At 52.7% G+C, this 12,251-nt stretch overlaps 1 protein-coding gene across 7 annotated transcripts in view; it reads left to right on the top strand.

The window, feature by feature from the left end:
* GRIK4 (glutamate ionotropic receptor kainate type subunit 4) overlaps positions 1-12,251 on the top strand; it is a 422,971-nt gene that overhangs the window by 265,626 nt on the left and 145,094 nt on the right. For all 7 annotated transcript variants that reach the window (XM_038535885.1, XM_038535878.1, XM_038535883.1 and 4 more), the window contains 2 exons: positions 1,312-1,477; positions 11,332-11,510. In XM_038535885.1, coding sequence (XP_038391813.1) covers positions 1,312-1,477; positions 11,332-11,510 — 345 coding nt within the window. The remainder of the gene's footprint in view (positions 1-1,311; positions 1,478-11,331; positions 11,511-12,251) is intronic.

Raw genomic sequence — 12,251 nt, 5'->3', positions numbered from 1 at the left:
TGAATTCAGAAATTTTCTCCCTAGTTTCTGCTAAATCTTTCCCTTCCCTCCCTCCTTCCTACCCTCCTATCTGCCCCTCTCCAACCTCAGAGGAGCTCTGGTCTCTAGCTGACCTCTCCCAGAATCTTAAAAGGACAAGGTGCAGAATCTTACAGGCACCATCGCAACATCATCCCAGACACTGGGCCAGCCCAGGCAAGGACAATTTCTACAGTCATTTCTGAATAACTTACTCCAGGAGCCAACAGACTCACCGCCAGGAAGTTCTTCCTGCTGTCTACTCTCAATCTTACTTGCTTTAACATCATTCCAAACCCATGCTCACTGTAGCTTGGGCCCTTCCGTGGCGCACCGGTCCTGAGTGAGGACAAGGCTTGAGGTTTCCGGGGTCCTTCTTTAACAATAGAGGCGCCAAGTAGCCTTCGGCTCTCCTGGCTCCGGGTACCAGGGATGAGGGTAACAAAATAAAATCAAGGTGGATGGCAGCTTACTACGCTTTAATTTTCCCATTACCTACCCAGTAGCCTACGCCGCCAATAGAGCAGCATCACAGCCTGTTACTATCTCTTCCCAGGAGAAGGGAAGGGAAGGCAGGAGGCAGGGGCAGCGCCTCCCAGAAATGTCAGTAATAGATGCGGAAGGAAGCTGACACTGTCCTGATGAAGCCAGAGCAGGTTTTTATTTACCTGGCTCCACTCAAGAGGCACTCTGGGTGGCTACTCGGCCTGCGGCGCTCCTGCTGTGTGTGTGTGTGTATGTGTGTGTGTGTGTGTGTGTGTGTGTGTGTGTGTGCAGGAGCCCATCCCAGGAGGTCACATCGGAAGTTTGTTGGGAGCCGGTTTATACACTTGTCGGCTAGGCTGGGCTGACAGGGCTCCTGTCTTAATCCCTGGGGCAGTATTTCTCTCTTTCAGCTGCCTTCTGCTCTGATTTATTAACTACAAATAAAATATAAGGATTATGCCTCTGAGAGCCTTTTGTCTCACTGCCTAGCAGTGGGCAGTTGCTCTGGGAATAAAGACCTATTGTTTTGCCCCCTCAAGGCCCCAGACCCCAGCTTGTCCAAGGTCCAAAGTACATTAACACAGGTCTCTGGCTTATGGGGTTCTCATCGGGGTGTTCCTATTTTAAGCATTATCCAAGACGTCATCTTGTCTTCCTCCTCGGGCGAGGGTGTCCTGAGTCCTGCAAGCTCCATCTCCCCCCTTGGCAAAGATCTCTTACCTAGAATGTTCCACTGTCCAAAGCCTGGCCTCCTTTTTACTCATTCTGGATCCCTCCTGCTGCCCATGTTTTTGCTCCTCCTCCCAGGTCCCTCATTTCAAAGTGGCCCCAGAGGAGTTTATCAAGTTCCAGTTCCAGCGATTCACAACCCTGAACCTCCACCCCAGCAACACGGACATCAGCGTGGCTGTAGCTGGGATCCTGAACTTCTTCAACTGTACCACCGCCTGCCTCATCTGTGCCAAAGCAGAATGTAAGCTCCACCCCCCGTGGCTCTGCCCCACAGGCCAGGGTGGGGCTTGTGGATTTGTGGACTTGGCCCCTGGCTGGGATGCACCCAGAAGGGGAGGGCCCGTCAGATGCCTGGGGGGTGGGGGGTGGGTGATGACCAGCAGGTCAGGCATTCCCATCTGTCCTTAGCTATTTGCCTCTGTGTGTATGTGTTTAAGATTTTATTCATTTATTCACAAGAGACACAGAGAGAGAAGCAGAGACATAGGCAGAGGGAGAAGCAGGCTCCCTGCAAGGAGCTCGATGTGGGATTCGATCCCAGGACCTGGGATCACGACCTGAGCCCAAGGCAGATGCTCAACCACTGAGCCCCCCAGGCACCCCTCTGTGTGTGTGTGTGTGTGTGTGCGTGCGCGCGCGTGTCTGTGTGTGTGTGATAGAGAGGGAGAGACTGAGCAAGAGAGCAGTCCAGGAACACCCTTTGCCAGGCATGGGCGGAGCAGAGAGAACTGGGTTACAGGGAGACTGGCCAACCTCCAAGGCTTTTTGCATCTGCAAACTCAATTCCCACATTTTTAGCCTCATTGTTAAGGAGCTACAAAAAGAGAGAGAGAGAGGGAAAATGTAAAATTGGATGCATTTTGTACTTGATGGCTTGAAGAGCTTCTTCCCCTGGAGAGCGGGTTTTGCTGATGGAACAAGGTCCAAGGGCAATTCCTGATAAAGCATTTTTTTTTTTTTCGCAAATGCAGGTTTTAGAAATACAGTTTCTCTGACTCTCAGACAATTTGTAACATAAATTCAGTGTTTATGAGATTTAGCTAATTCAAGGCAGCACTATCTAGCAAGTCTGCGCATCTGGATGCTCCCGGTGACAGCTGTGCACCCACATGTGGTCAGGCAGGTGCTGGCTGCCCCTGGCCCCTGGAGCCCCGCGCCCAAACCCCCAGGCACCGCTGTCCCTGTGCCCACAGCTTTAGGTGGGCTGTGCTGGCAGACAGATGTCATCTCCACCAGGGCTCCTGCTTATATGGGTTCTCAGCACTGCTGTGCCTGCCTAAGTCCTTTCTCCCCCCTGGCAGCCCTACAGCATCTGTAAATAAAAGCCCCTCCTCATCAAGGGTCAAAACCACCTTCTTTTTTTTTTTTAAGATTTTATTTATTTATTTGAGAGAAAGCACAGGCAGGGGGAGGGGCAAAGGAAAAGAGAGAAGCAGACTCCCCCCCACCCACCCCCATGAGCTGGGAGCCCGATGCAGGGCTCCATCCCAGGACTCTGGGATCATGACCTGAGCTGAAGGCAGATGCTTAACCAACTGAACCACCCAGGTGCCCCAAAATGCCTCCTTTACCAGACATTTGCACCTGACTGCCTCCCTGTGATGAGCATTCATTCATTTATTTGCATTAATACAGATTTAAGATTTACTCAGTGCTCCCCAAGAAACAGAGTAACTGAGCCCCAACCACATGTATTTTTTATACAGTTTATTTAATTATTACAACGAGCCGATGGGTTTAGAGGTGTTGAAATTCCTCAAGTCAAAGTTAAACCCTTAATGCAGCTCCTCAGTCTCATTGGCCACCCGAGGACAGCCAATGCTGACATTGAGCATTTCCATCATCAGAGAGTGTTCTACTGGACAGCACTGCTTTAGATGATAAGTGTTTTGTGGCCAAAATAAAAAATAAAAAGGAGAAATGTTTGGATAAACACTTCATCTTGGTTCCCCTCCATGGAGATTCACAGCACACATTTGCACAGATACTAGTTGTCCTGTGGCCAAAACAACTATTTACTTAATCTCTTCCAAATAGGATTGACCGTAAGTCCCAAAAGGATGCTGATCGAAAAGCCCACAAAATGCTAGTATTTGATAGAACAGAGTTGGGAAACATGGCATTCCAGCAGGTGGTCCTGCCCCGCTTAGCATCCTCGAACCACTGTATGGTGGAACAAAACCAAGGACTCTCCCCCTGGAAATTTCTACCACAAGCCCACTCAGGCAGGACTGAACTGGTGCGCCCCATGCGTACAGCAGGAACGGTAAAGAGACAGAGGACAGGCTGCAAATCTCAGTTGGCAGAGATCCTCCTGCTGCCTTCCTTAGTGCAGGGCCCGATGTCTCACCACCCTGATGGGAAGTTCTTTCTTGTGTCTAGCCACAGGGCCTCTTGCTCATAGGGTGAGCCCTGTTCTCTCCACTTCAGTTCTTCCTGGCAAGGAAGTTGCTCAGCCGTTTGCTGAGCATCTACTGCGTGCTGAGCTCTCTGCCAGATTCTGCTGCTTCCTAGCCCAGGGCCCTTTCCCTTGGAATCATGACATTCTTTGACTTGCCTTGCAGATGGCAAAGCATTTTCACTTACATTTTGCCATTGTATCTCCCTCCTCCCTAGTCATTCTAGAGCCAAGAAAACAGAGTCTTGGAGCTGGTAAGGGGCTTGCTTGCGATCACACAGGTGGTACGTGGCAAACGGAGCCTCTAACTCAGGCCCTTTGACTTGAGATTTCGTCCTCCACGGCCCCTCCTGCCCTCCTGGTCTGTACAAACAACCCCAGAGCCGCAGCTCAGGGCAGCCTCTGCCTGGCACATACGGTGTCCTTTGAAGGGCAGAGATGTGTCTGGAGCAGTGTGTCCCCTTGCCCCCTTGAGCAGGGTGCGGGATGGCTGAGCACAGACACGATCCTGAGGAGGATGAGCCTGCCCAAGGGCCATGGGGGCCAGGCCACACAGCCCAGGCGAGACGCCTCAGCCATGCAGCGCTGCCTCTACTTAACTCACCCACTGAGGCTGCCTAGGGACCCGGGCCCCACCTACCAGGGCCCAGGGAAAGAAGGGGGGCAGAAGAGGAGAAGTTCAAGGGCAAAGAGGATTAAAATCTAATCAAAGAATGAAGAAACCAGGGACTGAAGGGAAATGCAGCTCAGAGCTTGGTTGGAGATCCTCTTCCATCTTCCTTATTAATGCAGGGCCCAGAGACACCGTACATTGAATTAGAAACAGGCATCTAATTCTATTTTCCAACCATCAAAATTAGCCATAACAGAGACCATTCCATAGGGAATCAGACCACTTTTTTTTTTTTTCTCTCTCTCTCTCTTTCCAAAAGTAGAGTTTTAATAAGCAGGTTTTTGGACCAAGCAGAATTGTATTGTGTTTTATGTTATTTTTCTTTAATGGGAAAAGAAATCAGGATATCTGCCAGTGCCTAGTTCTAATGAGGCTGGCGGGTGGGGAGTGGATGCGGTGAGGGTCCATGGTCGTCACCATGGAGCGGAGGGGCCTCGGCCATTTGGGTGCTTCCGAGGAGAGTCAGGCTTCCCCACCTGGTGCACTTGAACTTGCTCTGTGCCCCTTTGGTGAGATCACCCAGCCTTGCCACGAGCTTACCTTCTGAGACTCTCAGCATGCACCCAGAGCCTTCGATTCCTAAGGTCACAGGTATAACACACTGTCTGTTTTCCTGGTATCTTTGTGCAAACTCAACTCCTATTTTTTTTTTTTTTTTATGTTTGCTCTGGTATTTCTTTCCAAGTATGTCAATGTCCTTTCTATGGCTATGTGTCCTTCTGCCACCTGTTTACTACCTGTGTGACCTTGGGAAGGTAACTTAGGTACTCTCCAGCTTCTGGAGGTCCTGTCTATGGAGTGGGGACGATGATACCTCCCTTACAGGATGGCCGAGGGGATTAAATAGGACAAGATATACAAAGAGTATAACACAGTGACCTCGGAAACACGAGCTGCATGTGAGTTTTTCTTTCCTTCCTTCCTTGGATCCCTTTCAAAAAATGTGAGGTCAGGACCTGGAGCAGAGTGACCAGAGCTTAGCTCTGCCCTTCTGCTATCCCTGTGTTTGCTAAACTCTGTCCAGGTTGTTGGAGAGGAGCAGACTCTGAGCCTGGGGAGGAAGCATAGCTGGAGAGAAGTGCAGAATGGTGCAGTAAAAAGAGAACTGTTTTGGAGTCAAACCAAGATGCTCCACCACTCGTGAGCTGTGTGATGTCAAGCAGATCACTGTACCTCTCTGAGCCTTAGTACCTCCCTGAGTAAAGTGAGAATAATAGTGCTTTTCAGGGCACTTGGGTGGAAGGTATCTGGGCCCAGGACATAATAAACATTTACTCACTTTATCCTGCGAGCCTGGTTGTGGCAGCAGGGGGTGGAGAATGGGAGACTAGGGGTGACACTCAGGGTCCCTTGTGAAGATAGTGGGACCCTAGTGGACCTTCCCCACACCAGCCCCAGGAGGCACTCGCTGTGGGAGGCCTCATGCTCCTAGTGATACAAAAGTAACCATTTATTAAGCCCTTGCTATGTGCCTGAGACTTTCTGCTACGGCTTTTGAAATTGTCCCATTTAAACCTCACGATAACCGTCTAAGATGGACCCCATAAACATTGCTATTATATGCATGAGGAAAAGAGAGATTAAGTCTATTTTCAACACACACACGGTTCTTATTACCCCCTCTCCCTGCTTCTCTGAACACTGTGGAAAAGACAGAAGGGGGGGGGGACCATTTTTTTCCTATTTCATGGCTGGGTTGACGCCTTGCCACGCCAACTCAAGTAGGAATCAGAGGCGGGAGGTCGGAATCCGGAAACCTGGTTTGGGTCTTGGCCCGTCCTGGGTTTTCTAGCTCTGTGACCTGTCACTGCCCCCTCGCACCCAGGAGCACCTGCGCTCCCAGAGCCCTGTGGGGTTAAATCAAGTGTGAGTGAAGGAGCCGAGGAGACACTGAAGCCTGCTCAGGGCAGTCACTAGCTGAGCCCACGCTGGACACACGCCCCGAAGTTAGGCAGCAGGAGTGCAGAGACCAGGTTCTCACGACGCCCACCTTTGCTGCCAGAGAAGAGGGCAAGCTGCAGGGCCACGCAAGGCACAGCACAGTCCTCCTGTGCGCAGGAAGCCTCACCTCCTTCTCCATCCCCTCTCTGTCTCCTCCTCTGTCTCCTGTGTCCTGGTCTCCCCTGCCTGTTCCCGGGGCCAAGCCCAGCTGTGGAATGAGACAGAACCAAAAAGCAGGTGCCGTGCATCATTCAAACACTTGAACTTGCTCTGTGCCCCTTCCCCACTGGCGACCTCCTGGACTCTCGTTCCCGTCTCCCCATCAGAATGTGCTCCATGGAGAAGGTCTGAAACCCACACACCCTGAGGCATGTGGCCTGGCAAAGGGAAGGGAAACGAAGCCTTACCAAGTGTAGGGCAGTGTGGGCACAGTGGGAACCGTGTTATCTCCCTAAATCCTCCCCACAGTCCCCTGAGGTCAGTGTTACATCCCTGCCTCCTGCAAGATTTAAAACTGCTGTCCCTCCTGGGAGGACTAGCATCTTCCAGAGCCAGCGCCTGCAGCCAAGGGAATCAGCCAGTGGAGAGGGACGGATGCCAGTTGAAATGGGTGTTTATTCTTATTTTTTGATACAAGGGCCCTCTGTGTCCCCTGCAGACCCATCACTTAGGTATTTGTGTCCTTGTCCTATGGCCTTGACCAAACCCGGCTGTGCCTTTCACAGCTTCTCCATCCTCCTCCCACCCTGTCTGGCCTCCTGCCTCCCTCCTGCTTCCCAGAACAGCCGGCCTGCTGAGGCTTTCATCGATCTACCCCGTAGCATCCTGAGCGAAACTAATAGGTTCCCCAGGTCCCTCTCAGCCTTGGACTTGGCAGGCAGACCTGCTGCTGGGCCACAGGCCCCCATAGGAGAGAAAGGCTGGGATGGAGGTGGAGGGGAAGCCAGGAAGAGAGCAGCTTTTAACCCCTCTGGGGGCAGCTGCCTTCCATAAATCCCTTAGTTCCATTAAACAGGTAGAGTTGAGGAGAATGACATTTGGAAAATTCTACACTGCACGCAAAAACTCCTAATGTTCTTAATGTCACTAAACTGCACGTTCCCTTCCAGATTCCTTCCGCTGCCTAACAAAATAAAAGGTTCCCTTTCTGATTCATAGAACTAGAGAATCCCTGGGCTGGAAAAACATCAATGTTCTTCGAGTCCGACTTACCATCCACTGGCTTAATTCACTTGCTGACAGTTGGCAAGAGGGGCTTCAATCTTTCCTTAACTACCTCCAGCGACAGGGAACTCACTACCACTGCGTCTTTAGACTCCTTGAACAGAGCTAAGTGTCTTTTGACCTCCATCCACTCTTTGTTCTGGAGCGTAGTCCTTGAGGCTGCCAAGAGCAAATCTGGTTCATGATGGTCCTTCCCACTCTTCCTCAAGCCAGGCACCCCCTTCCTTCAGCTGCTCCTCAAGTGACATGGGGTCCGTTCCCCACCTGGCACTGCGACTCCCCTGCTCTGCTAGGATGTGGACTCTCACTCTTCCCCCTCTGTGGCCTCAGTCTCTAGTTCAGCCCCCTGGCAAGCGCGGTGCTCCCTGCCTCACACTGGGCATGTGCAGGAGAGTTCCAAGTGGGAATTCCTACCCAAGCCCGTGAAATACTTAGTGTTTGTATATATCCTCTACTATATATATGCATGCGTATATGCTAGCAAGTATTTTACATTGGTTTAAAACCAAGGACTATATTTTGTGGATTGGATAATAAATCCGGTAAGAGAAGGAGCTGGGTGAAGGACAGTTAGGATGTGAGTGGGTGAGGAGGGGGTGAATGGAAATCAGATTGGTGAAGCATCTTCTAGGGAACAGGCACTGTCCTGCTTACTTGACATCCTCTAACTAACCCTGCAAGGTAGCAGTTGTCCTTACTTGACAGGTAAGGACACTGAGGGGCAGAAGGGTGAAGGGAGTCGCCTGCACCAGCCAATCCTAGCAGCACTGGAGCTAGACTCACCTGCCACCCTGTGCTCTGTTTGCTGCTCCAGGTGCGGTCCAGGCTGGGAAAGGAGTGGGTGATGGGAGATCCTGGGTGGGATGCAGACCTCACCCCACCCCCAAAGACCTGCTGCCATCACTGTCCCCATCCTACCTCTCAGCACACACATGATAGTGTGCTGATGGGATGGGGATGCTACTTCCTTGGTTAAAGGGCAGCAGAGCACCCCATGGGGCTGTCGGGTGGGGGCACGCTGGGCATTGATTGGAGCAGGCTCCCCAGTTTATCTGCCATCCGGGGGGCTCTTCCGGACAGTTTTAAAGGGATGAACAGTCCCTAGGCTGCCTTGGCCAGGCATCTCCATGCTGTGCCTAATCCTGCTGTCCTCCAAGCTTCTCTGTCGCATCCCACTGAACTTCACTGCCCCTCGGAAGGATCCCAGGGGATTTGGCCTCCTTCCCAGCCGGGCTCTAGAGACTTTCCCTGCTACATTCCAGGACCCGTGGCGTTGTCCTCGGCCATCCCTCCAGCCGCAGTGCTCCCTCCCACGTAGCATGCCCGGGTGGATCTTTTCTTGAGCCAAAGAGATGGCCAGCACTCTAGGAACACCAGCTCTGTGGCCTCCCGTGACCATCTTAAGTGTCTTTGGGGTCATGTACTCAGACTTTTGTGCGAGTCGGATTTTGCTTTTCACGTCATCTCTGAGGAAGACATCATGAATATTCTCTCCATTTCACATATAGATATAAATGAGGCTGGCCCCGTAGAAAACCAGATGAATCAGACTCTCAAACAAAGTATGGGTATGATTTGAACTTTGTCATAGACTCAGTTGCAAGACCCTGCACTGAGCTCCCAGCTGGCAGGGTCTGAATCTGATCCACCTTCTCTGCTGACATCTTGGCGGCCCCATGCCTGGCACTGAGGGTACACACGGTGTGGGTTGGACAGCCTTGTGCTTTCGTCCCTTTTTGTCTGCCTCAGTGAGCCACCTCTACCCCTGAGCTGTTGCGGGGATGAGTAAATGCAGGAGAAGGAGCACTGAAACCAGACTTTCCCGTTCCCAGCATGCTTCCACACCATGTCCCTGTGCGCTCTCAACTGTCATACCCATTTTACAGATGAAGAACAGAGCCTCAGAGAGGTCAGATGACTTCTCAAGGTGATACAGCTGGTGAGGGCGGACGCTGAGCTTGAATCCCAATCTCATGCAAGTCAGGGTTGGCAGGAAATGCCCCAGCAGCATCAGGACCTCTCCCGATGTGTGGTGAGGGGCTACAGGGGGCGCAAACAGCAGGGAGGTGGAGGGCGAGATTTACAAGTCCCCTACAAGGCCCTGTGGGGGAAGGAAGAGAGACCAGCTGGTTCTGAAGCCTCTGGAGTGACAGCCCCTTGCAGGGCTTTCCCTTGCCCCTTGTAGCCCCCAGCCCCCCAGACTGCCCTCTGGGGACCCATGACCAACTGGAGCATGGGTGTTGGCACCAGCTTCCCAGGTCTGTTTGCATCATGCCAGGCCCTGGGCCCCACCCTGCTACCTTCTCCTTATTAGAAAACACACCCAGCGTGGGCTTTCCTCCCAAGTCCAGAGATGCGTGCCCCAGGCGGTACACCTGCTACCCCTGCTGGCTGTGTCCTGAGAGGCATCTGGTCTCTGGAGATGGGAAAGGGGGAACCCTGGCCCCTGCCACACCCCTGTGTGACTAGGCAAGTCTTGGCATCTCTGTGAATCAAGGGAGGTGGCCAGGGTGGCTGTGCCCTTCAGAACCCTCTCTCTCACCTTTTGATCCTGAGGGTCAGGGAGGTGAGGAAGCTGCGCAGGGAGGAGTCTGGGGTCACTTTCAGGACATCCCTGCAGTCACTGTCCTGTGGTTGGAGCAGAAACTGGAGCATGGGGGCCTCTGGTGAGAAAACCAACCCCTGCCTTGCCGTCCAACGTGTGGAGCCATGTCTGGGAGCTACTCCTCTCGTCTTGCCTCGTGTTCCCCTCTGTGTGTAGGTTTAAGATGCCTTGTAGGATTGTTGTGAGGACTTAGACAAGCCATGTGGAATATTTAGCTCATTATCTGGAACACAATAAGTATTCAATAAATATAACTCTTGTCGTTATTTTTAGGAGCAAATGCCTGTACTTCTCTTTCCACTAGAGCTGAGACCACCATCTTCCCAGGAGAGCCCCCCACACACACACACCCCTGACCCCCCACACACACCTTCTTGCTGGCCTGCCTTCACGAAGCTGAATTAAGATGCTTGTGTCTCAGCGATGTCATTCTGGAAACCCTCCTCCTACCCCCTGCTCCTAGACAGCAGATAGCTGGCGGAAGGAGGGGAGGCCTTGGCTCACAATCCCACATTTTCATTTTGTTCTAGGCCCATATTGTTGCCCGTTGGAGTGGAGTTCAAAGCCTGTCCTCTTATAATCATAATGATACCTTGACTTAATGCAGCCACGGTGCTCTGAGGAGTTCAAAGGGTTTTTGTTAGACCTGTTTCCTGGGCTTGTGATCTTGAGACGACTGCACCCCCCAGCATCTACAGTGAAAACAAAGGCCGGGCTTTGGTACCCCTAGATGGGACATTTCTGGGCCTTTACAATGGACAAGGCCTGGGCCTGAGCCCTTCACATCTTACCTTATTTAATCCTCAACATGGTCCTGTGAGCTGGCTGCTGTTATTCTCATTTCTTACAGGAGAGAACTGCAGCCAAGAGCCCCGACCACATGAGGAGGTCACTTGGTGCATAAGTGGCCAAATTAGGGGGGAAAACTAGGCCTGCTGGTCTCTAAACCTGGGTCTTGGCCGCTGGGTGGTGCTGCTCCTGAGGGCTGGCGTGGGGGTGGGGGTCCTCAATGGACCTCAATCTCTCTTTAAAAGAACATTCCCTAGGGAGCTGGGGGAAAGCCATGGGGGCTGAGGCATATTCTTTGTCCCTGAGATGGGAATACCCACGTCCCCAGAGGTTGAGAACATTGCTCAGTTAAGGGGGCTGCTGCTTCGCACCAGCAGTGGGCCACACCCATGGCCCTGCCTCTGGCCCTGTGTCTCCCAGGACAGCACGTGGACCCTCAGGGGCTTCATCCTCTCTCTCCTCCAGGCCTTTTAAACCTGGAGAAGCTGCTCCGGCAATTCCTTATCTCCAAGGACACGCTCTCGGTCCGGATGCTGGATGACACCCGGGACCCCACCCCACTCCTCAAGGAGATCCGGGACGACAAGACAGCCACCATCATCATCCATGCCAACGCCTCCATGTCCCACACCATCCTCCTGAAGGTGGGAGCCGGGCTGGGGCGGGCGTGGTGGGCACAGAGCATCCTCCTCCTCCTCCTCCTCCCTCCCCCTGAGCTGGTAGGCTGCTCCGTCCTTGCCTTGGGTGTCGCCAAAAAGAAAGGCAAGAAGAGGGTGATGCTGTAAGAGTGTTAACTCCTGGTTGCAGCTGACCCTCCCTGCCTGTGGGTCTGTGGGTTCCCGGGAGGGGCCGAGGCACTTGGTGGCCTTGGGGCAGAGGCTGTGTGCCAAGTGGCATACAAGTATTTCCATATTTTGACAATGCGTGTCGCTGAGCATCTGCCCTCTGTGTGAGCCCCGAACGGTTTACAAAATGCTACCATGTGACTTCCCAGCCTGATCCCCTCAGTGACCCAATGGGGCAGGTACCCCCATCTTCCCTGGACGGGTGAAGAAACCGAGACTCTAGGAGATGAATGGCTTTGCCCAAGGTTGCACCGTGGAGGAGCACAGCTGAGCAGATACCTGTTGTGCCTGACAGCCAATCAGCACTTTCTTCTACCCCCAGAATGCAAGGGGCAGGGTGGCAGTGTCTAAATCAGAGTGGACAGTGATGGAAACTGGAACTCTGTGAGGGAGAGTTCTCTCCCATCTGACAACGAGAGAGACCAGGACAAAAGTCAAGTCCAAGGGAGGGGGTGGGGGGGCAGGGTTGTGGGGGCTCCATGCTCTGGAGAAACAGCTGGAAACAGCTGGGTAGCCTTGGAGTCCCCGGGCACCAGCTCC

The sequence above is a fragment of the Canis lupus genome, chromosome 5 (genome assembly GCF_011100685.1).
Source record: "Canis lupus familiaris isolate Mischka breed German Shepherd chromosome 5, alternate assembly UU_Cfam_GSD_1.0, whole genome shotgun sequence".
NCBI classification, from domain to species: domain Eukaryota; kingdom Metazoa; phylum Chordata; class Mammalia; order Carnivora; family Canidae; genus Canis; species Canis lupus.
The sequence above is the reverse complement of the archived record's forward strand: the minus strand, read 5'-3'. Positions and strand labels throughout refer to the sequence as shown.